The sequence below is a fragment of the Pagrus pagrus genome (genome assembly GCF_965226575.1).
Source record: "Pagrus pagrus genome assembly, chromosome: 2".
NCBI classification, from domain to species: Eukaryota; Metazoa; Chordata; class Actinopteri; order Spariformes; family Sparidae; genus Pagrus; species Pagrus pagrus.
Window position 1 is genome coordinate 3,651,514 of NC_140186.1, and position 24,713 is coordinate 3,676,226.

Consider the following 24,713-nt stretch of genomic DNA (forward strand, 5'->3'; position numbering starts at 1 on the left):
TAAAAGTTGAACTTTCATTTATCAAGTTGCTGTAAAAAGCAAGTTACAAGTTATATTTACAATTAAATGGATAATAAAGTCATAAAATACTTCACACGCTCTTCCACTAAGCTGAACACTGGTGTATGTTCATTCCCTAAATCTAAGCTTCTCTAAGATATATAATTGTCTCTATTGCATATTCCTGCTTTAATACTAATGTTATGAAGAAACAGAAATATCAGACTATAAATGCAGGTCAGCGGGTTTTGTTGACGGTGCTGTACAACACAGCTGGATCCTCTGCAGCTCCCTGACCTCTGGCTCTGAGAAAAGAAAAAGAAAAGATATTGCATGAAATAAAACAACTCCCATCACATCCCAACAGTGATGATAATAAAGACAGATCAGGGAAATCCAAAAGCAATGAATGCATTTCAAAGTTGAGTCATTTTAATCTTGCACAGTGTCCCTGTGTGAAGAGCCGCTCACCTCGGGGCGGTGCTGGCACTGTTAAATCTGACAGCAGCGTACTCGACTTCCTGTTGCTCCACGTGTCTTCGAGGCTGAGCTGGTCTGATGTTGGAGTACAGATTATCTGCCTGGTTGTTGAAGAAGTGGACGCTGGCGTACTGAAAGTCGTCCTGCTCCTCCAGCTGTCCCTGGTCAGGTAGACATAAACAGAATTACTTTCAGCTACATATTTTATAGAAGTCTTTCCTTTGAACAGTGCATTCTAGCAGAGGATTGAAACCAGGATGAAAACAGCCGAAGCAGAAGCAGCTGTGGTAATAATGGAGCTAATATCCCTGTTGTCAAAAGTGCAACATGAAGTCCTCCTCTGTCAGATGAGTTTTCTAGAAGCCCTTAAAGACACTGAGTGACTCGGCAGTATGAATAAACAGAAGCCAGACTGGGTTTTATTTCTTCTAGAGTAAAATACATAACTATCCTCACCTGTTCCCTGTCGTCTAGTCTCTCTTCAGCCTCAGTAGATTCCCTGGAAGTCCTCTTTTTCCTGGTTAGGAGAGTTAATTAAAACATAAACGACTGAATGTTTTAATTCTGAATTGCTGTGATTGAACATTCAATGACTCAGTAGAACAGAAGTGCTCACCTGATCCACAGGAAGACAGAGAGGGATATGATAGCCAGGAGAACAACAGTGATTGTTCCAGCAGCCACTGATTTCCCTGATCCTAAGAAATGGTGATCAAAAGAAAACAGACAGTTAATCAGGCTGTTACAGCATGCTTCGGGCTGTTGGTCCCACAGAGTGATATATGATGAAACAAGGAAAAAAACAAACATATCCTGAATATTAGTGCACGTGTGTGTATTAAATCAATAAATGTCCTGCTCAATATAGGTGGACTATCTGTCAGGCTGTGGACACATGTAGTATAGTACATGACATGATAGAGATTAGGCTGAAAAATAAACTCCACAGTGAGCTCTGCCAGACAAAAAATGTAAGGCGCAGTTTCTAAGTTACATTTCTGTACAGCAATTACTTATCGCTGCAAAATATAACTGAGCCGAGCAGGTATGGTTTAACATACTGGCCGAGATGGTATTTGAGTCCAAATGTACAATCTAGCTCAAGTGAGAACAACCATGCCATGTCTCACTGCTGTAAATGCACGGCAGTAAAATGAGTATATCAGAGCTTTTCTCATCATCATCAGTTTTGGCAGTCGAGGTCTACAGAAGCCAACAGGACAGTATCATCTGCAAACAACAATACGCCATCCTAACAAACCAATAAATGGGCAGTTTTCACACCTGGGCTCCAAACTGACATTATTTCCACATGTATTATGAGCAGGAGAGATCAAAAGACAAAAGCCAACAGCCACATTGGATGTGCTTGGCAGGAGCCCAACAATAAAGACAAAACTCTCGCTCTGAGTGCACAGGGAATTAAGACTCTCAAGAAGCATTGACTGTACTCGAAACTGCAGCAGGACACCCACAGAAACATCAGGGAACATGCTCTTGAACATTTTAAAGGCAGACACATGTAAACAAGATTATTATATTCCTATGAGCCCTTCATTATGTAACAGAGTGCAAAGACTCTGACCACTGTTTCACCTGAAAGATAAAATCTGATGTGATCTTCCTTCCTGAGGCTGACTCCCAGATAACTGGAACACACTCCTGTTTTCTGCCTCCTATCCAGAGGATGTGACTGTCAGGTGAAGAAGCCTCACAGAGTGATACATTCTTTTTTAAAAAGCTGTCATTTTCTGTACTATCGAATACGTATATCATCTGTTCCACCATCAAAAACTTACCTGGCACAGTCAGATGTACGGTGGTTTTATTTCTTCCTCTTCTGTTCTGGGCTTCACAGGAATAATTCCCACTGTGTTCATCTCTGAAGTCAGTGATGGTGAAGATCTGTCCTGATGCCTTTGGTGAGTCTTCATTCTCCTTGTACCAGGTGTAGTTAGCTGCTGGGTTAGCATCACTGCTACAGGTCAGATTCACTGAACTGCCCTCCACTATCTCAGCAGAGGGACTCACTGACACAGAGGGAAGCTTTGGAGCATCTGGAGGAGAGGTGTACAGAGAGACAACTAATCAATATTAGTCAACATTTTACTTTAGTTTCATTGTCAGTCTAAGTGACTTCCTCATGTTACTCACACTGGACGTCTATGAAGAGAGATGAAGAGTTGATCTCTCCATACTGACTCTCAGACTTGCAGTAGTAGATCCCTCTGTCCTCAGAGCTGATGGAGGAGAAATGATAGACGCCTTCTGGTCCTAGAATCACTTTCTGTTTCTCCTTGTACCAGGTGTAGTTAGCTGCTGGGTTAGCATCACTGCTACAGGTCAGAGTCACTGAACTGCCCTCCACTATCTCAGCAGAGGGACTCACTGACACAGAGGGAAGCTTTGGAGCATCTGGAGAAGATTTAAAGAGACTCATGTCATTCACATCAGATGATGGCTTTGTCACATTTACAATTTGGATTAAGGTCATGTGTTTTGTGAACATAAACTTGTATTTTGCCTTTTTAGAGTAATCATCTTTCAACCTACACAAGTAGTCCAAAGTTAAGAGTTAATTCACATTATATCTATGGAGATATGTGTGTAAACATGTGAAGCAGGTTCACTGTGGCTACAAGTCGTATGTCCCTTAACGCTGAGTCAGCAGGACACCAGAGTTGCTAATATTTTGTACTCACACTGGACATCGACTGATATAGACGATGACATGATCTCTCCATACTGATTCTCAGACTTGCAGGAGTAGTTCCCTCTGTCCTCAGAGCTGATGGAGGAGAAATGATAACTTCCTTCTGGTCCCTGAAACAGTGTTTGGTTCTCCTTGCACCAGGTGTAATTAGCTGCTGGGTTAGCATCACTGCTACAGGTCAGAGTCACTGAACTGCCCTCCACTATCTCAGCAGAGGGACTCACTGACACAGAGGGAAGCTTTGGAGCATCTGGAGGAGATATGAACATATTTAACATTAATTTTGGGATGCAGATGAATTACACAGTGAAAGTGTGTGTGTGTGTGTGTGTGTGTGTGTGTGTGTATTGGGAGTATTTGCATTATGAACATTAATCTCTAAGAGGAGACTAGAAGAATGTTCTTACAGTTTTAAGGGGAAACACAGAGGTAAATAAAGGTGGCTCTATATAATTATTGATATTATATTCCTGGTTAGCACAAGCATTTGATATTTCCTTTGCTGCAGTCAAAGCTTCCTCTACATTGGTGTCCTCCAGTGAATTCATGGTACAAACTGATGATGTTGGTTCTGTAATTTAATCATTTCTACAATAATAAAAAAGTTGCCTTGTCATCAAACCCAGTCAGCAATTTTGTTTTCATGTATCTGGTGAAACAAACTACTGATATATAAACATCATGTCTCAGAGACAGGGTTGATCACAGGACTCTGGCCACATTAGATGTTGGATGTGTATTCATGTGTTGGGAGCATCTGAAACTTTAGAGCTGGTTTTCTGGATCAATGAACATCTGTGCAGATCTAGAAACAATTTGTAAATAAAACATCATTTCATCATCGACTGTAGCTGCTCAGTGAACAACAGCAGCAGACTGTGAAGATGAAACAGGCAGAGCTGGAGAAGTGCACGATCAGCAAAAATAAAGTTTTAAAAAGTTGTCATTAGTTGATTTAAATCAGCTGCGTTTTACTCACATTTCACATCAATAGAGATGTATTCAGAAATCCTCCCCCACAGCTCGTTCATAGCTGTGCAGTAATACTCTCCAGAGTCAGAGGACTGGATGGAGCTGAAGTGAAGCTGTGGATCTTTACTGAGAGGATGAAGGTCTGCATTTCCATTCTTCTTGTACCAGGTGTATTTAGCTGCTGGGTTAGCATCACTGCTACAGGTCAGAGTCACTGAACTGCCCTCCACTATCTCAGCAGAGGGACTCACTGACAGAGAGGGAAGCTTTGGAGCATCTGGAGGAGAAAACATGAACACATTTTACATTTAATATCAATAAGTGTGTTGGCATTAGGGATCCACATACGGCACAAATTAGAAAAACTAAAGTTCATCTTACTTTTAATTCAAATTGAAAACATAAAGCACACAAAGACTCAAAGTGTCTCACAGTTCATCAGTGCTGAAAGAAGCAGATCAAGGAAATGATCCTGGTTCAGTGTCTTTGGACAGTTTCATGTTTACTCATCAGCTCTAGTAGTTAAATAAGAGGAGTGCACATGAAATCTTTTCACAAGTTGGCAAAGAAACACGAGTGGAAAGAATGAAGTGAGATACTTCATTGTCTTCATTCATGTTTTGTGAACTAACCAGAATCAAAACAGTTAAAACCTGAAACCATCAAGTGTTTTGTATCAGAAATTAGAGATTGGTTAATAACAAACTAATTAATAAAAGTGTCAACAAAAGATAAGAACAGATAAACATGGAATCACTATGAAGTTTTTGTGAATCAAAAAGAATTGACAAGCTAAAGACATGAAGGTAAATCTTGTTCTGCATAATCTCCAGTGTGAGCTGATATTTAACTGTTTAATGTTGCAGCGCAGACAATGAAAGATATTTATGCATCATGTCTACAATCTCATGGGGCTGTGATTTGGTTGTCACCCAATTCTGCACAATGATTCACCAAATACCAGTGAATTACATGTAGTTAAGGTACAGTACAAAAGGTAGGCTCAAAAGGCTCCACCAGGTGTTATTTCAGTGGACGACTGTAAGTAAACTCACACAGTGGAGGAGAGCGGGAGTTCTCATGTCCTTCTACAGCACAGGAAAAGCTGTCTGTAGGAGTGAAGGAGCCTGAATAATAATAAGATGTTTGTCCCTGAACGATCCGTCCATTCTTGTACCAGATGTAGCGAGGACGACCAGGTAGAAGACAACTGCTGTGACACTTCAGCCATGCCCAGCGTGTAGAGGCCTGTAAGCTGTTCACCCTCACCTGCAGATCTGAATATGTGAATAAGAAACAGAAGTCTTCATTTTAGACTGAATGTCAACACACACACACACACACACACACACACACACACACACACACACACACACACACACACACAAATATATTGAAACCCAGAACTTAATAAATATTCAGCTGAAAATGTTACCTGTGACAGACAAAGTGACTCCAGGTGAACCAGAATATTTCCCACCTTCTTGGTCGGTAATAAATCCGAACTTGTACTCAGATGAGTCGCTCTCTCTCAGGTCTGTGATTCTCAGAGTGCAGTCGTTGTTACCACAGATATACTGCACACGACGTGAATACACTGGGTCTGTTCTCAGATCCACATAAACACCATTACTCACTTTTGTAAACCAGAATTTTTTCTCCACTCTCTTTACTGTGGATGGGTATCTGTAGGTGCATCTTATGGCCACTGTTGATCCTTTTAAGGCACAGATCTCAGTAGAGCTGTAAGTCAATCCCCAGTCATTCTGACCCTGTATCACTGCAACACAGAGAACATCAGCAAACACAATGAAACTGAATAAGACAAAGGTGAGCATACTACCAATATGATGTGGGGGAAAGGTAACATGGACATGCTTCAAAATCCTCCATTATCAGACTAATTACTGTCATCAAAAGTTCTTAATCATGCGTCAACAAAAAGTCTTCCACACAGAAAATTAATAAAAACATATTTTACACACTTTTCTGAGATGCTGAAAAAAAGTTGTACAAAATACTCGTTACCCCACCCACCCACTAAAATAAAAGCACAACACTGAGGTGTGTGAAACTGCTTCAAGCAGCTATGACGTGAGATAAGCTGCGTGCATATAGCATGGAAACATCACACTGAGGTCAGACAGCACTAACAGAATTAGCAGTCAGTGGTGCAGATGTACGATCATATACAAGAAGTACAGTCAGTTTTTGGGGTTTTACTGTGAGAACAATATTCCTCCAAAAAACTTCACTGTGATAAAAGTAGCTGCAGATACAAACTAATCGTCCTCCACATGAGCTGGTGCTTCTGCAGCCAGGGTCGACTTTAGAACAGATTAAACAGGACGAGAAGGGAAAAGTTCTGAAAACCCAAAATATTCTCAGTTTACAGCGTGTAAAAGTGCTGAGCACACAGCTACTTCATGCAAAAGTCAAGATTCCCTCTTTAAATGCAGTAAATGTAACTGTACCTGACACAGAGAGAAGGAAGACCACAAATCCACTCGCTGCTGCAGTTAAACTCATATCTGCTCCTCTGATCTCTCTGTGAGGTTTCAGAGACAACAAAACATGTCAGCAGATAAAATAATGATGCACACAGGAGGTTTACAGTATCAGTCACATCGACAAACAATTCTACTTACAATGAAGACGGACGTCGTCTGGAAAGAAGCCGTTCCTCAGTTGTCAGTGAGCAGAAGACAGGTATCAGGCTCTTAAACTACTAGATGTACTTCCTCTTTAGTTTATACATGACGTGCCAAATGCTAGTCAACACCCACATCATACTAAAGCTGTGTTTTACACACAGAGTTCAAGAAGACTGGGAGGATCTGATAAGAACACAATGGTTTTTAATGACTTTGGCTCGTTTAGGTGGTTCAGATTGATGAACTGTGCAGAGATGTCCAACATGTAGAAAAAAGTGTCACCTAACATTTGAAGAAAACACCCAAACCTCACAGTGTGCTGAGAAACAAAACAAAACTATCTGCATGGCTACAAACCACTGAAGGTAAGAGAGGAAGTGTCTTCTTGTAATTTGGGTGAACTGACCCTTTAAAGCAGACAGAGGAGGAAGCAGTCACAGTGATGAAGCCTGAATGTGCCACACTTAAACTTCCCCACTAGAGGGCAGAGAAACATCAGAGATACTGAATCAGGAGCCTGAAACAACATTTTATCCTCCATCACTGAATGTTACATCACATTCAGATTTACTTTATTTTCACATTTTAGGACCAAAACTTTATTTTGACTTGTTTACACTGGACATTTAATTTATGAAGCATCACAGGTAGTGATTGAGTTCAGGAGTCTATAGTTCAGAGTGGTGATCATAAACCTGGACTTTTATTCTACCATTCTTCTTTAGTCAACCTGGATCTACTCTGCTTCGTTCAATCACCCCAAAAGAATTTAATCAAACCTAATGGAGATTTACTGCTCAAATATAAGTTCAGGTCCTCCTCAGTAAAAACTTTCTCTGTGCATCTTCATATCAGCAACATCCCAAATCATAATGATCCATTAAACTGTGGCACATTTCATTCTTATGGACACAAAATGTGAGAAGGTGAGAAATAATCCAAAACTAAAGGACAGATTTGAATTTAAATGTCTTGATATCTGGTGAACAAATAATAATCTCAAAAATTAACAGAAAAATAATTAGTTTAAAGCTGAAACTTAAAGGTTTTGCACACTAATGTTTCCACCTACAGAGCTGTCCAACAGGTCCTTCACTTGTTGTGGAAGCTGGCTGTTGATTTGACTCAGCAGCAGAAATAATTGGAAAATGTAACATCTGTCAAAGTGTTTCACTACTGGACTTATGTTTGGTTTTAATGTGTGGAAATATAAACTGTACATGAAGTCAAATGTGATGCTCTCAGCTCACTGTCTCACTTTGAACTCACTTTATTGGCTTTGTCAGCCAGGACAGGTGAAAACCCAGAAGCTGATCAGAGATTTTTCAAATATTATTTATTGTTCTGGAGAATTTCAAAATACATTTTGTTTAACGACTCATCAATTTCTATAATATAACTGACTGTACAGGTAAAAATAAGCTCTCATAGTTGAAGCAGTAAGCTGATGTGAACAATAAATCATGTCTGACACCTGGACGTGATTCAGTTGAAGCTGCCGACTCCACATTCTTCTAAACTTCCTGCTACATGCTGCTGCTGACTGTCTGTGCTGCCGACTCCTACCTGCTGCTGCTACTGAAAACTGAACATGAAAACTCTTGGAGCTGAAGGTAAATGTGTCCACATCCTCCACAGCCTCGCTCTCCTCTGTGATGTTTCAATGTGGTACTTCTTTGTGTCCATCAGGTGAGTCCTGCCTCTGGTTCAGCTGCATCTGAAGAGAATCACACAAAACATGTGTAAAGTTTGAGTTGTGACTGTGACTGTGAATCTAAAGTCGGGATGTTTTATTCCATGCAGGAGTCTCTAACCTGACTGGACTTCACAGCATGTCCTCCTGCTGCTCTGTGTCTTCTGTCTGTGCTGCAGTGAAGTCTGAGACGTTCTCATACTCAGGACAAGAGTCCAACTGGTGAGGAGAGACGACAAAATGAAGCTCAAAGGACCTCATTCATGAACCGGCATAAAATCAGATCAGCCAAGTTATTATAACTGTGATATAGAGGAAGTTTTGTCAAGATGGCCTCTCTCTCTCTCTCTCTCTCTCTCTCTCTCTGTCTCACCTCCATCATCTCGACAGGTTCTTGTGGTTCAGTGGTGGAGCTCAGAGGTTTCTTCTTCCTGGATTGAGTCCAACAACAACAAATACAAAATTCAACATTGAGAAACTCATATCACTAAAACTAAATGAAGTCTGAAGAAGAAAATAAAAGAGCAGATGGATTCTGATTGTTTTACCTCGTCCACAGACTCAGGAGAAGAAGAGGAATCAGCATCAAGACCACCACGGTCCCCCTGATGATGGTCATTATCATTGTTGAATTCACTAGAAACACACAGAGATATGTGATGAAAATGAATAAATCACTTTTCCAGGTGATGCTGTCTGTTAATCAGTCAGTCAGAGTCATCCACCTCTGACATGATGGAGGTTCCCCCCTGAACACAGCTACAGAAAAACTGTCTCTGAACGCAGACAGGAAATGTTGTTTTCTTTGCACCAGTTATGACTTGTTACATATTAACATGTTAATCTGGTCTGGTGCAGTAAACAGGTGTGTGTGCAGGTGAATGAGGATAACTTACCTGCCACAGTCAGATGTACGGTGGCTTTATTTCTTCCTCTTCTGTTCTGGGCTTCACAGGAATAATTCCCACTGTGTTCAGCTCTGAACTCAGTGATGGTGAAGATCTGTCCTGATGCTTTTGGTGAGTCTTCATTCTCCTTGTACCAGGTGTAGTTAGCTGCTGGGTTAGCATCACTGCTACAGGTCAGAGTCACTGAACTGCCCTCCACTATCTCAGCAGAGGAACTCACTGACACAGAGGAGGTCTTTGGAGCATCTGGAGGAGATGATTTAACAAGTTAACTATTAAATCAGCCACACATTGTGAATCTCCATCAGCAACCACTGGAGCTGCTCAGTGAACTATAGCATCAGACTGTGAATGTGAAGCAGACAGAGCTTTCAATCATGATTATCACTCACATGTCACATCAATAGAGATGTATTCAGACGTCCTCCTCCCCAGCTCGTTCTCAGCTGTACAGTAATACTCTCCAGAGTCAGAGGACTGGATGGAGCTGAAGACAAGCTGCAATTCTTTACTGAGAGGTTGAAGGTCTGGATCTCCATTCTTCTTGTACCAGGTGTAGTTAACTGCTGGGTTAGCATCACTGCTACAGGTCAGAGTCACTGAACTGCCCTCCACTATCTCAGCAGAGGGACTCACTGACACAGAGGGAAGCTTCAGAGCATCTGGAGGAGGAAACAAATTTGTTTAATAGCTGGAGAAGCAATATTAGATGCAAAGTGAGAAACAGAGGGTGATTGTTACTTGTGATAGAAATCAGAGCAAACTCACACACTAAGGGGGAGCCGTACGTCTCGTGTCCCTTCAAAGCACAGGAGATGTTGTCTCCAGGATAAAATCTGTCTTTATATACAGAACTTTCCTCTTTCATGATTTTCTGTCCGTTCTTGAACCAGACGTAGGAAAGACGACCAGCTGGACTGCAGCTGCTGTGACACTTCAGCTCTGCCTCAGTATCAGACTGGTGGACTGTTGTTCTGGTCAGCTGCACCTGCAGAGCTGGATATGAGAGGACGAACACAGTGTCATTGGTTAACATTGAAAACACACACACATAATCATTACAGTTGTCAGTGCAGTACTTCAAGACATCCATAACAAAAACGATAAATAACCCATCAAAACTGGGAGTTGAGGTTAATACAAATCCATGAAAATCATAAAAACACAGTTATTCTATAATTATAATGTATCAAGCTTGTAGTCAAGTTGTAATCAGAGTTTTCTGTACCACTTTCTGATGATGATTACATAATCATATGATCGTGTGAGTCCAGCTGCCTCACAATGTAAAGGCAACCCCAAATGTTATTCATATTAATGCTGATTCACTAATCTACAAAGCATTTGTAAATAATTGTTTAATTGTTGATAAAGCCTTTAGTTACAGTTTATAATCTCTTTAAGGTCACCTTATAAGAAAGTGGTACAAAAGGTTTTAAGTAAAGTGCTGTCAATATCAGTGTGTGTTCATCAGTACCTGTGACAGTCAGAGTTGTACCAGGTAAACTACTCCTCCATTCAAAGCTTCTTGTAGTGAATTTGAAGTGATACTGAGCTGAATCACTCTCTGTCAGGTCAGTGATTCTCAGAGTGGAGCGTCCTGTCTCTGTTTCAAGGACCTGAACACGACCTGCAAACTGGGAGTCTTCACTAAGGTCCTCAGGCTGTGAAGGACTCTGCCACTGATGAGAACGTTCAGGACTGAACCAGAATTTAGATCTGATAGTTTCATAACTGCTGTAAGTGCAAGAAATGTCCACTGATGAGCCTTTGAAGGCACAGATGCTTCTGTCAGTGTAAATCACTCTGACGCAGGATTGACCTTTGACACCTGAAAGATAAAAACATTAAAACAAAAGTGAGTCCATCTAAGGCACAGTTGAAAGGAAAATGAAAACACTATTTTCCATGAAGATAAAGAAAGAATATAAGCGTGTAAATGTGTCGATTACTAAAATTAATGTATAGTTGTTCCCATTTGTGGCATATTTTTACATCATTTCCAAAAGGAAACTTGATGATGTAAGTTACTTTCTGGACTTGTGAGGTTCTTGCATCTAAAACTAGTCTAAAGAGGCAGGTTGACCGAGTGAGCAAGAAAAGGAGTAAAGGATATAGGAACAGATCCACAGTGGCTGTTGGGTTGAAACACTAGGTCTAGAGATCAGTTCAAGGCTTTTGTGATCCAAAAAACTGAAACAGAAAGACAAACTAAATACTTAATCACAAATCGGGCTGTTACATCTTGAACTGTAAGCGTTTTACTTTCTAATCGTGATGAAGATGGAAACTCACAGACTGAAGGAGAGGGGGAATCCTCATGTCCTCCAAAGGCACAGGAATAACTGTTGACTGGATCAATGTAGACTCGGTAAAAAGAAGAAGTTGTCCTCCAAGAGAACTGTCCACTTATGTACCAGATGTAGGAAGAACGATCAGGTAGACAACTGCTGTGACACTGCAGCACTGCTGAGGAAGAATCTAAAGGCCTCACTAGCACCTGCACATCTGGATCTAGGAAGGAAGGAAAACGCTTACATAATTAATTTAATTTGGAGCAAAAAGAAAGAAGTATCTGAACACACGCTCAGATCAAACTGTTACATTTGGCTCAAATATGAATACAGATCCTGTGACTGCATAGAGTTAACTGTAACCCTAACACACACATACGTATATATAGTATAGATAACATCAGTGTGTGTTCATCAGTACCTGTGACAGTCAGAGTTGTACCAGGTAAACTACTCCTCCATTCAAAACCTTCTGTAGTGAATTTGAAGTGATACTGAGCTGAATCACTCTCTGTCAGGTCAGTGATTCTCAGAGTGGAGAATCCTCTCCATGTTTCAAGGACCTGAACACGACCTGCAAACTGGAAGTCTTCACTAAGGTCCTCAGGCTGTGAAGGACTCTGCCACTGATGAGAGCGTTCAGGACTGAACCAGAATTTAAATCTGATAGTTTCATGACTGTTGTACATGCAAGAAATGTCCACTGATGAGCCTTTGAAGGCACATATGCTTCTGACAATGTAAGTCGCTCTGTTGCAGGACTGCCCATAGACACCTGAAAGATAAAACAAATGAAGGAACATGAAAGTTAAATCTTTCACAGCTGTAACACAGAGAGAAGTGATTCTGCAGAGCTCAATGCTGAACGGTTGGTGTTAATATAGAAAGGGGAAGTGGGATCAACCATGTTTAAAATGCTTGCGGTCACTGTGCAATAGGTTAAATGTGCCAGCACAGTAGTAAACTCACACACTGGATGAGAAGGAAAATCCTCACGTCCTTTAAGGGCACAGGAGTAGCTGTCTGTGGGATAAACATGGCCTGGATATGAAGATGTTCCTTCCTGAATTTTCTGTCCATTCGTGTACCAGATGTAGGAAGAAATGTCTGGCAGACAACGACTGTGACACTTCAGCACAGTCCTGCGAATACCCTGCCGGACTTCCTTTACCTGCACCTGTAGATCTGGATTTGTGAAGAAGGAACAGAAATGAGATTTTTAATCACACATGTTAATAACAAAACACATTCACAGTATCTATGCACTGATGTGGGAACAATATATGGTGAAGAGAATTTAGTCTAAAGAGACTTTTACTTACAATTCAGAGCTTTCACTCACACTAACCTGTCTTCACTCAGCAATCAGAGCTGGCTCAGGTACCATGACATAACCGAAATGTGCACTTTAGGTCATGTGATCACACAGCCCAGTCGCCCAGATAAAATCTTTGCAGTTATTATTTCTGCAAACCGCAGATTTGTTCACGGTTTATTGGTCATATTGTCGTCTCTACAAAACATGCCTGACTACATTCACATTACAAGTTTATGACCTCACTCTCCACTGGAGGTGGAGAGCATGGTGGTGGAGTTACATGTGAGGCTACCAAGCCAGTGACCACAGTTCGAGACTGTGTTTCAACAAACCACTGGAGATTTTAAGGAGAACTCAGGACAATTTCCAGCCATATTTGTGGCAACACAAGGGTGATGTTTTTGATGAGAATTTGGAGCATCTCCAGCTGTTTGTGGTCTTTTAATCCAAAACATGATCTCTTCCTGACCCTAACCAAGTGGGTTTTGTGCCTAAACCTAACCAGAACATAAGACAGCGTTGTCACAACATAAATTAAACCTAAATTACCATAAAATTACAACATAAGGAATTTCAAACTTTCAACATACCTGTGGTTTGCAGAAAAGAAATATAACAAATATAAATCTTACCTGTGACCCTCAAAGTGACTCCAGGTGAACCAGTATATGTCCCACCTGGTTGGTTTGTTATGAACCTGAACATGTACTCAGCTGAGTCTCTCTCTCTCAGGTCTGTGATTCTCAGAGTGCAGTTGTTGTTACCACAGATATACTGCACACGGCCCACATAACTTGAGTCCTTTCTCAGATCCAGGGGTTGACGAGAACTCCCGCTAGTAAACCACATCACTTGTTCAACTCTAGTAACAGCGTTTTCTGTTGATGGGTATCTGTAGGTGCAGCGTATGTCCACTGTCGATCCTTCTAAGGCACAGATCTGAGTAGTGCTGTAAGTCACTCCCCAGTCATCCTCACCTCGTATCACTGTAACACAGAGAACATCAGAAACCAGATCAGATTCATGACATCAAACAACAGATTTTAATATGCATGATTGTACTATGAACATGTACCATCACAGTCAAACTGAACATGATATTTATTCAGGCATTTATCATTTTTAACCATTATCAAACATCAGCTGACTCAAACGACTCACATGTGACCTAAACAACCCTGCAGCTCAGAACTCACATGTGGCCTCACCGAAGGGTTAACGCCCTCACAGGGTTTAAAACCTGCGACTCTTCACTAGTCAGTTAGAACTGAAGAAGCCTCTGGACGAGACGACAACCCACCGGCCAGCTAACTTGGCAGCTAACATCCCGGCACCCAAAACATTGTACCAAGTGTGAGTGTACTCCCACCCAGAGGGGTCTGGACTCCTGAGTTGAACTAGCCATGTCCGAACTCCCAAGTACACGAGTCCAAACTTGGTGTAATGTACTGACAAACGACCGGCGTCTACAACCCGTACTGTCTTTGAAGAGACAACAAATAATCTTCCATAATTCATGTAAAAGGAGACAGAGAGACGTTTCATGCGTGAAGAGGAGGACGAGTGCTAAATATGCAATGCTACAGAACAAGAGGGCTTCAGTAAAGACACACACTTAAAAATGGCCATCTTTGGATTTATTTTAATTCTAAATCCCACTTAAGGCTAAAAGTCCTGCAGGGTAAATGTAGACATACATTACCTGGCATAGAGAGAAGGAAGACAACAAATCCACCTGCTGCTGCTGTTAAACTCATCACTGCTCCTCTCATCTCTGTGTGGCTTCAGCAAAGATAAAACACATCCAAAAGCGATTTACACCAGATACTGTCGGATCAAACACTTCTGCTTATAATGTAGAAAGAAGTTGTCTCGAACGGCAACGTTCCCTGTGTGGTCAGGACTGTGAGCAGACGACCAGAAGCAGCAGGTTATGATACAGACTTCCTTCCTCTTCACACTTTTAGTGTGCATTGTGAATTGGATGCCAAAAAATGGCTTGTTTGTTGCTATGCAGACTTTCTCAACTTCATGATGAGTGAGAGACCAGTTCTGGTACCAAACCGGTTTCATCCACACTACAATACCTCACTTACACTATGGAAAGAGAAGATTGTTTTTCATGTCTTTCTCACTCTAAGTGTCGGCACTATTCAGTATCTAAAAGGGCGTTTAGTCACTCCTCTCAATAGTGAACTGAAAAACGTAAACATCACTTCAGTACATGATGAGACATCGCAACTGCCTTGACACCATAACCTAAAAGATGTACCACATTAATAAGGGCTGCAGAAAGTCATATGATGATGATGATGATGGGTTGTAACTCACACTAAACTTTGAACATAGCTTAACTATTTGTATGTTTCACAGCGGAGAGCAGGAGTGTGTTTGTAGTCACTTTCCCCTCACTCACTCAGTATAACTGTATTAGCAATCTGTCTGCAGTCTGCCGACACTGTGTTAATCCTGGACCTTCACAACTGGAGCTTCTCTGGCCTGTTCTCAGTGTCGTCTGGCTGTGGACTTAGTGTGGACATGAACCGTGAGGATTTTAACCAAACTTTTATTGAAGCAAAATAGAACTAATACAGAACAGAACAAGGAAAAGTGGAAACAAATGCAATACAGAACAGAAGGGACGGAGAACAATGATAGGTATGAAAATGAAGACAAATAATTATAATTAGCTGTGATGGTAATGTGGTATAAATAACTGGAAATAAAGTCACAATAGAGATGACACTTTGTACTTGACTGGATCTTTGAGGAGGTTTTCTATCAGTAAAATTTGGCTCTTGGCTAAAATCTAGTGGCAGCAGTATGAAACTACAACTTGATCACCTCATGCAAGTTCATCTCCAATACTGCACTTCAATGTGCTGATGAAGAGCAATATCTATCTATCTATCTATCTATCTATCTATCTATCTATCTATCTATCTATCACCTGGGCAAGCAGCTAATTATAACCCATATTTATGTTTTCTGTTAGGCGGTGACCTCTAGTGGCTGTACAAATGATTACAGCAGCAACGGAAGAAATCAGGTGAAGTTGTTTAAAGGGCAACTAAGTCCACAGAAGGAAGGAGACTGCAGTTCTCGTCCAGTTTGAAACCAAAGTTCAGGTGTTAGTTATTTTAATGGACTGATGTTTATGTGTGCCAAATGTTGTGAAAATCCATCCAATAGTTGTTAATACATGTTGCAAAAAAAACAAAAAGTCACCTAGCTTTGGCAGTAGAGCTAAAGTCAGAGGATCTACGGTCTCCCCCCTGACCATGAATGTCACTACAAAATATTCACAGAAATCCATCGAGTAGACGTTGAGCTGTTTCAGTCTGGAAGGTCTGGAAAGTGGTGGTCCAACCAAACGACTAGCTTTGCCATCCTGAGACTGATGCTGTCAGCATGGGTGGGAATGAAAAATGAAACAACAGGCAGTCGAGAGATTCCTGTTGCATTCAACTGTTTTGTTTGTTGACTGTACTGTACAGAGCAGATGGATCCTCCCCAGTTTCTGGACCTCTGCTTCTAAGATGACAAAAAAAACAAAAACAAATCAAAGGATCTTGAGATAAAATTAACTGATTCAAGTCTAAATGGTGACAGTAAAAAATGAACAGAAAACGTTGTGTTAAAATGAAATACTTCATCAACTCTACTAAATACATGTCAATGTGAGGTTTTACTGAGGATAATGTTCCTTTTGAGAAGAGCTGCTTACCTCGGGGCAGCACTTGCGCTGGTAAATTTGACAGCGGCGTACTCAACTTCTTCTTCTCCCTCCTTGTGTCTGTGGTGTCCGGCTGGTCTGATGTTGGAGTACACAGGATCTGTCTGGCTCTTAGAGAAGTGGACACTGGCATAGTGAAGGTCATCCTGCTCCTACGAATGATTGGATCAACACAGCAAACACAAAATTGCTTTTACATTTCATAACTGTGGCAATGTTGAACTTTGGTAGAAAGTCATCTTCATTCATCCTCTGTCCTTAACTTATCCTTGTGGCAGACAAAGTGGCATTCAGTGTATGTTGGTGCCTGTTAGTGGCTGGTAAGGACATACAGCTTATCGGTCATCCAACTCCAGAAGACAAAACACTTTTATAGCAACACTTTTACCAGTGTTAGTCCATAACACATCATTCAAATCTCGAGTGTCAAATGGCTTGACAAACATCTGTGGGGAATCTCATTCGTCTTTGTCACTTGACCCCTACAGGAGTTTTTGATTCCACAAAGTCACCTTCAAAAAAGGTCAAGTAAAGGCATATAAGAAGTGATACAGGTTTTTTAACTTTCAATTTTGGATAATTTTGGCTGTATTAATTCATATTCTATACATTTTGTCAAAGATGTTTTTTTTCCAACCTCAGCTCATATAATATGTTTATAATACACTGTGTATATTACAGACAGGCAGCTAAAACTGTTGTACACATTATGAACCAATAAAACCCATTGCAACTATTGTGTCTTTCAACCCGCTGTCATCACAGCATAAAATCATGCATCCCATGTTATCAGGCTTTCATTCTGCGGTTCTGGAGGAGTTTTTGTCATTTTCACTATTTTTCAGTAGACAGGGCAATTTACCTGTATTTTATGGCCCATGGACCAAACACATGCTGTTTTCCTCGTGTCCTATAGAGGCCTCTGCCTCATGATAAAACTGATAACAGACAATGCAAAAAAATGTTCCATGTCAAAAACTGCCATAAAAATACTATATATTAAGTATATGGAAAATCACTCTTTTTGTGTGGTTTCTTTCATTGATAAAAACAGTTGGCATCATGTAAACAAACTGGTATTTAAAGGGTTTAAATCCTGAAAATGAATGGATATTTGGTCGTTATTATCGGGACTGATGTTGGTTGAAAAATGTAACCCAGTGAAAGTTCAGAATAATATTAATATACTGTATAGTATTTTTAATGGCAGTTTGTGACATGGAACATTTTTTGTACTAAATGTGGTCTGAGTAAATTTTTTTGTCTTTTTTATCAGTTACATGAGGGTTAAACAACATCCAGTCAGAAAACAAAGGTTTGGATTTACTTTGAATCTAATCACATCCAAGAGAGGAGGAGGATCACACAAAATGTTCATAGAAGCAAGCACAGGAGTGATTTACAGAAGCCCTGAGGGGTGTTTCATGTGTGAAACAGAGCAAACTTTTTTTTTTTCATGTGTCGAGCCGAGTGAACATTTTTTTCACGAGTGAAATTTTTTGTTTCTCTGTGTGTGAAACGAAGTGAAAAAAGTGTTTCTTTCTGTGATACTCATTTTGACCACAAGAGGCAGAAGTGCACCACTACTCATGTCCTAAATAAGATGAAAAGCATCCATTGTACTCCAGGAGAGTTTTCATTTAAAAAAAAAAAATTCAAATGGGTTTCACACACAGACAAAAAAAACCAAACATATTTTTTGTGATTTTTTTTTTACTTGTCTCGACACATGAAAAAAAAAATCACTCATGAAAAAAATATTTTTCAGTTAGCTCGACTTTTGAAAAAAACAATTTTTACCAAGTGAAAAAAGACTTTTTTTCACTCTGTTTCACACATGAAAAAAAAAAAATTCAGAAATTAGAAAATGGAGCCCAGAAAAAAATAAATAAAATCTCACTTGCCCCTCAGGGCTTCCGTAGTGAGTAGAGAGTTGACATAAGATCGACACTGAGTGCTTCTCGGTCACAGTGTTTAAGTTGCACTTCATGATAGTAATTAAGAACCAGAGCGGGAATTTACATTGAACTGTTTAACCCTCACCTGTGTCCTGTTGTCCAGGTCAGGCTGAGGTGATTGCTTTGCAACCCTGTTTTTTCTGGTCAAAAGAATAAATTAGTTACAAAGAAATTAACAACTTAGTTTGCAAACTTAATGCTAAATAGCCTGATTTTCAGATATTTATGTTCATAGCTATATTAATCTGATCTACTCACCTTATCAGGAGGAAGAGAGCGAGCCCTATGATAGCCAGGATAACAGCAGGTGTTGTTCCAATGACTGCAGTTTTCCATAATCGTGGTAAAACTGTAATAATATGAAAACCTTAATCAGGGATGGATGGGGACTCTGGGACTGGGAAAATGGACTCTCAGTAGAGACATAAAGCACGAGATGAGCAAGAATAATAACCAGTGTGGAGTAGCAGCCAGAGTATTTTCACATCTTACTCTGTGAATTTAGGATTTATTTCGACCAAACCAGGGGTGATTATCGGAACGTCACGGTGGAAAAGACAAACTGAGACTGTTTTGGCTTGTTTTCTTTTGTTTATGTCAACTTTGAAGAAAATGTGTTTTACTACGAGTTTACAAGGCAATTCATCTCGTTTTAGTTAAAAGAGAGAAAGAAACTTGAATTCGGAGAGTGTACAGTTTTTTTCTTAAGTGAGGAAACAGGTGTAAAATTATTTCCATTCTTGACAATTTGTGAGATAGTTTTGTTTAGTTTATTTGACAAGAAATAGAGAGAGCTTGTGAAATGAGCGAATTAGCCACCTGCATATGTCTCCATTACAGGGGCTATCAGACTATCATCTGAGGAACAAAGTGGGATTACGAGACAAGATGGGCGTCTTTGACATAATGTCAACACTGTTATTTTTTTAACATTATGTTGATAATGTTAGTTCATTTGTTGAATGTTTTAAACTTAAAGTTTTGGCCATATCATAGACATTGTGACATCCTTCACAGGAAACATCTACAACTTGGGTCTCCTTTAATTAGTTTTGTAACATTGCACTCATCAAGTAAATTGCAGAGATCTGGGAGCACAATGAAAACACTACAACAACAACAACAACAAAGTCCTAACAGGGCAAAATGAGTCAGTAAAAATCCCTAATAGTGCAGGTAAAACTGTAGAAGTGCTCAATCACAGCAAGAACAGTAGGTCAGAGGGAAACAAGGAAGTCAGTCTAAAAATAGACAGATGTTTATAAAGGACAGTATGAGTCATTATTGTACCAATGACTTCTGCTTTCTCTTCCAAGTAAGTCTGACTGAGTCTGGGGTTTGTTTAAATTGTGTCTGATCATGTTACTGCTCGTGTTTCGTGCCCCATCTGACTTCTTTGTAGTGATGTCACCATATTCTGAGATTTCAGATATTAAAGACTGCAATCTTTTTGTTTTTAGAAATGATCAGTATAATAAAAAAATATGTCTGTTCAGAACGGTCGACTGCTTGGACTCCAATATTTATGCATGCAGCTAAATGGGATGAACATTTGTCATGAAAATCTGAGGACATTCATACATCTATACATTAAATCATCATGTGTAAGTGTAAGTGAAAAAATAAATCTGAAACATACCGATTAGCTGTAAGGTGGCGTTATGACGTCCTCTGCTGTTCTGGGCTTCACAGGAATAATTCCCACTGTGTTCAGCTCTGATGTCAGTGATGGTGAAGATCTGTCCTGATGCTTTTGGTGAGTATACATTCTTCTTGTACCAGGTGTAGTTAGCTGCTGGGTTAGCATCACTGCTACAGGTCAGAGTCACAGAACTGCCCTCCAGTATCTCAGCAGAGGGACTCACTGACACAGAGGGAAGTCTTGGAGGATCTGGAGGAGAGGTGTACAGATTTGTTGGGTTACTTTCACACAGAGGAAAACTAGGCCATGAACTGCAGGACGGGGCCTCAAAGAAGGAGGAGAAGTCAATTCTGTTAAGGCAAAAAATTCCCTTGCAAATCACTTGAACCCAAAGCATTCAGTCAATATCTGGGCAAATTTAAAACCTGGTAGTAAGGGCATGAAAGGATGTTAGTTTACTAAGTAGTAAGAGATTGCCCGAGCAGGAAACCTGCGAGGTCCCTAATGTTTTTGTAAGGATTATTATTTGTTTTCTTTAGTCCGTATGATCGCATTTTTCACTGCCTGAACATACCCCAAAACTCACCAAACTTGGAATATATGTCACACCTGGCGAAATATGTTATAATCTGTTGTCGTTGTCAATTTCCACCACTAGGTAGCACTATAATCAAGGAAAGTGCGTTTTGGCTAAAAACTCTAATAATTGGGCTGAATCTCTTGATATAGGCCACGCCCATATCCGCCTACCGTTTTTTTGTAAATTCGTGAAATGTCGCAAACCTACTTTTTCAAACTCCTCCCAGGCAATTTCACCAATTTGCACCAAACTTTGCACACAGCATCTGTGGACCCTCCTGACAAACAGTTATTAAAAGGATTTTGATATTCCAAAGAATACTCAAGTTATTAAATAACAACTTCCTGCAGATTTCATTCCAAACAGGAAGTGTTGCATATCTCCACATTGGTTTGTCCGAATGACATGAAACTCAGGATACTACTTCACCATGAGCCACTAAGGCTCTGTGCAAAATTTTGCCCGATGACCACTAGGTGGTGCTCTTTAAATTGAAGTATTTTATATCTCCACATCGGTTGGTCAGATTAACACGAAACTTGGTAGAATTATTGTCAATGACCTCATGAGGATATCCGTTGAAGGTTTACCGGTCTGGTGGCAGTCTAATTTTATATTTGGCACTGTGCCCACACCATAACACTTATGGATATGAAATTGATAGGTGTGGTATACACTGGCCCCTGTAACTCACACACCAAAAATGACCAGCAGGTGGTGTTATTATCAAGACAAAAACGTTTTTGCCCAATAACTCCCACATAATATGTCGCACAGTTTTAAACCTCATATCTACGTGTTCCCTGAATTCAGCTGATTTGTGTGATGTAGGCCACGCCCACTTCCGCGCTACATTTCCATTCGCAAAATCGCCAAAAATGAAAAATTTCGAAATCCTCCCAGGCAATTTCACCGATTTGCACGACACTTTACACACAGCATCTGTGGACCCTCCTGACAAAAAGTTATTAAAATAATTTTGATAGTCCAGAAAACGGCCACAATATAGAACTACAATTTCCTGCACATTGTGGTCAAACAAACAGTCTTGCGTGTCTTGACCAAATACACTCCCATTGCCACAAAACATTTGCTCAACGTGTTCCATGGCCCCATGATGGTTTGTGCAAAATTTGGTGCAAATCGCCCAAAAGGTGGCGCTTTTATTGCTAAATGACGAAAGAACAGCTTGACCGCCTTCACCTTTGATTCCTCAATGGAAGTTGTTGCATGAACAAGCCCCGACAGCAGTATGCCCCGACACGCGTGGGACTGCGAGGGCCCGTTCATCACTGCTTGCAGTTTTAATTATATGTTATTATTGTAATAGAGTAAATAATTGTAATGAAAAGAATTTGTTTGATGAAATGTTTCCAAGAACAGATCTAGTGACCCTGATGTGCAAAGCAGAGACACTTTATATCCAACAACAAACACAAAAGCATTTTTGGAGCAAGTCTGGAGACATACACCATTGATATTAGCTTTAATAGTAGCATGCATGATTTGGGAGGGATGTGTGACTTACACTGAACATCTATAAACAGAGATGAAGAGTTCTGTCCATACTGGTTCTGAGCCTTGCATGAGTAGTTCCCTCCGTCCTCAGAGCTGATGGAGGTGAAATAATAACTTCCTTCTGGACTTTGAGGCAGCTTGTAGTTCTCCTTGTACCAGGTGTAATTAGCTGCTGGGTTAGCATCACTGCTACAGGTCAGATTCACTGAACTGCCCTCCATTATCTCAGCAGAGGGACTCACTGACACAGAGGGAAGCTTTGGAGCATCTGGAGATGTATTAAGAGAATAGGTTAAGTGTGTTACAACAATAGATTGTGTAGTATTTAAACCATAAAGTGTGAACAGCTGTGTGTAGCACTGTTTGAATCTGGGTCACAAAACAGCATAAAACTCCTCAAGTCTCCTGGAGCTGCTCAGTGAATTACAGCTGACTGAGAATGTGGAGCACAAGAACATAGACATGACAGTAAAATCTTCTCCTGCAAAGACCGGACACATTTAATCTGTTATTTTTAAATAAACTGTTTCACTCACATGTCACATTAATAGAGATGTATTCAGACGTCCTCCTCCCCAGCTCGTTCTCAGCTGTACAGTGATACTCTCCAGAGTCAGAGGACTGGATGGAGCTGAAGACAAGCTGTGGTTCTTTACTGAGAGGTTGAAGGTCTAGATCTCCATTCTTCTTGTACCAGGTGTAATTAGCTGCTGGGTTAGCATCACTGCTACAGGTCAGAGTCACTGAACTGCCCTCCACTATCTCAGCAGAGGGACTAACTAACACAGAGGGAAGCTTTGGAGCATCTGGAGGAGAGGTGTACAGATTTTGTTGGGTTACTTTCACACAGAGAAAAACTAGGCCATGAACTGCAGGACGGGGCCTCAAAGAAGAAGGAGAAGTCAATTCTGGTAAGGCAAAAATTATCTTGCAAATCACTTGAACCCAAAGCATTCAGTCAATATCTGGGCAAATTTAAAACTTGGCAGTAAGGGCATGAAAGGATGTTAGGTCACTAAGTAGTAAGAGATTGCTTATTTTATGTTATTATTGTAATAGAGTAATTTATTGTAATGAAAAGAGTTTGTTTGATGAAATGTTTCCAAGAACAGATCTAGTGACCCTGATGTGCAAAGCAGAGACACTTTATATCCAACAACAGACACAAAAACATCTTTGGAGCAAGTCTGGAGATATACACCATTGGTATTAGCTTTAATAGTAGCATGCATGATTTGGGAGGGATGTGTGACTTACACTGAACATCTATAAACAGAGATGAAGAGTTCTGTCCATACTGGTTCTGAGCTTTACATGAGTAGTTCCCTCCGTCCTCAGAGCTGATGGAGGTGAAATAATAACTTCCTTCTGGACTTTGAAGCAGCTTGTAGTTCTCCTTGTACCAGGTGTAATTAGCTGCTGGGTTAGCATCACTGCTACAGGTCAGAGTCACTGAACTGCCCTCCACTATCTCAGCAGAGGGACTCACTGACACAGAGGGAAGCTTTGGACCATCTGTAAAGATGAATACAGATTATTATCACTTGAAAGAGCATTTTAAATACTTTCATTCGTGGGTAGGTCAGGAGGAAGAAAGAAGTATAAATCTGCTGCAGTTGCTCAGTGAACTACAGCAGGTGACTGACACTGAAACAGGAGGTAAAGTCTTGTTGTTGCCGAGTTAAAAAGAAAATCCAGAAGTGAAATGTTACACTTCCACAAAGTTGGAGAGCCACAAAAATGTCACAATTATGCAAAAACGGACCCAAATGCAAGACGCTCACAGAGACAGGCAGGTAAAGGAACACAAAGCGAGCTTTAATGCTGTTAACCAAAGTCCAACATTCAAAAAAGCAAGCAACAAAAAGTCAACAAGAAGAATCCAAGAAATTAAAGAGTTATACAAAAACAGAAAACAAACCCCGCAGCCCAGTTTGTATTACAGGCCTGACAACATAAAAAACAATGAATGTGACATTTAATCTCCTGTCCTGTGTTTCACTCACATGTCACATCAATAGAGATGTATTCAGACGTCCTCCTCCCCAGCTCGTTCTCAGTTGTACAGTAATACTCTCCAGAGTCAGAGGACTGGATGGAGCTGAAGACAAGCTGTGGTTCTTTACTGAGAGGATGAAGGTCTGGATCTCCATTCTTCTTGTACCAGGTGTATTTAGCTGCTGGGTTAGCATCACTGCTACAGGTCAGAGTCACTGAACTGCCCTCCACCATCTCAGCAGAGGGACT

General features: G+C 40.5%; 2 protein-coding genes and 1 long non-coding RNA gene across 3 annotated transcripts; all 3 read right to left on the reverse strand.

The window, feature by feature from the left end:
* Nucleotides 1-24,619, reverse strand: LOC311272067 (B-cell receptor CD22-like; the record flags this gene model as incomplete). The annotated part of the gene is made up of 10 exons (XM_084378174.1): nucleotides 1-305; nucleotides 472-641; nucleotides 937-997; nucleotides 1,097-1,178; nucleotides 2,280-2,537; nucleotides 2,635-2,895; nucleotides 3,183-3,443; nucleotides 23,003-23,272; nucleotides 23,724-23,981; nucleotides 24,541-24,619. 10 exons carry the CDS (start codon nucleotides 24,617-24,619, stop codon nucleotides 239-241), a joined length of 1,767 nt encoding a protein of 588 aa, XP_084234300.1. The 3' UTR covers nucleotides 1-238.
* Nucleotides 5,876-6,891, reverse strand: LOC311251403. The gene is made up of 3 exons (XR_014621397.1): nucleotides 6,814-6,891; nucleotides 6,640-6,713; nucleotides 5,876-5,945 (listed from the first exon to the last, which is right to left on the reverse strand). It is a non-coding gene; the product is annotated as an uncharacterized lncRNA (long non-coding RNA).
* LOC311270739 (uncharacterized protein) lies at nucleotides 9,057-14,804 on the reverse strand (the record flags this gene model as incomplete). The annotated part of the gene is made up of 10 exons (XM_084375869.1): nucleotides 9,057-9,148; nucleotides 9,409-9,666; nucleotides 9,813-10,082; nucleotides 10,189-10,416; nucleotides 10,898-11,251; nucleotides 11,716-11,934; nucleotides 12,136-12,489; nucleotides 12,711-12,899; nucleotides 13,665-14,018; nucleotides 14,735-14,804. The coding sequence occupies 10 exons, from the start codon at nucleotides 14,802-14,804 to the stop codon at nucleotides 9,057-9,059; spliced, it is 2,388 nt and encodes a 795-aa protein (XP_084231995.1).
* Nucleotides 24,620-24,713: the final 94 nt, after the last annotated feature.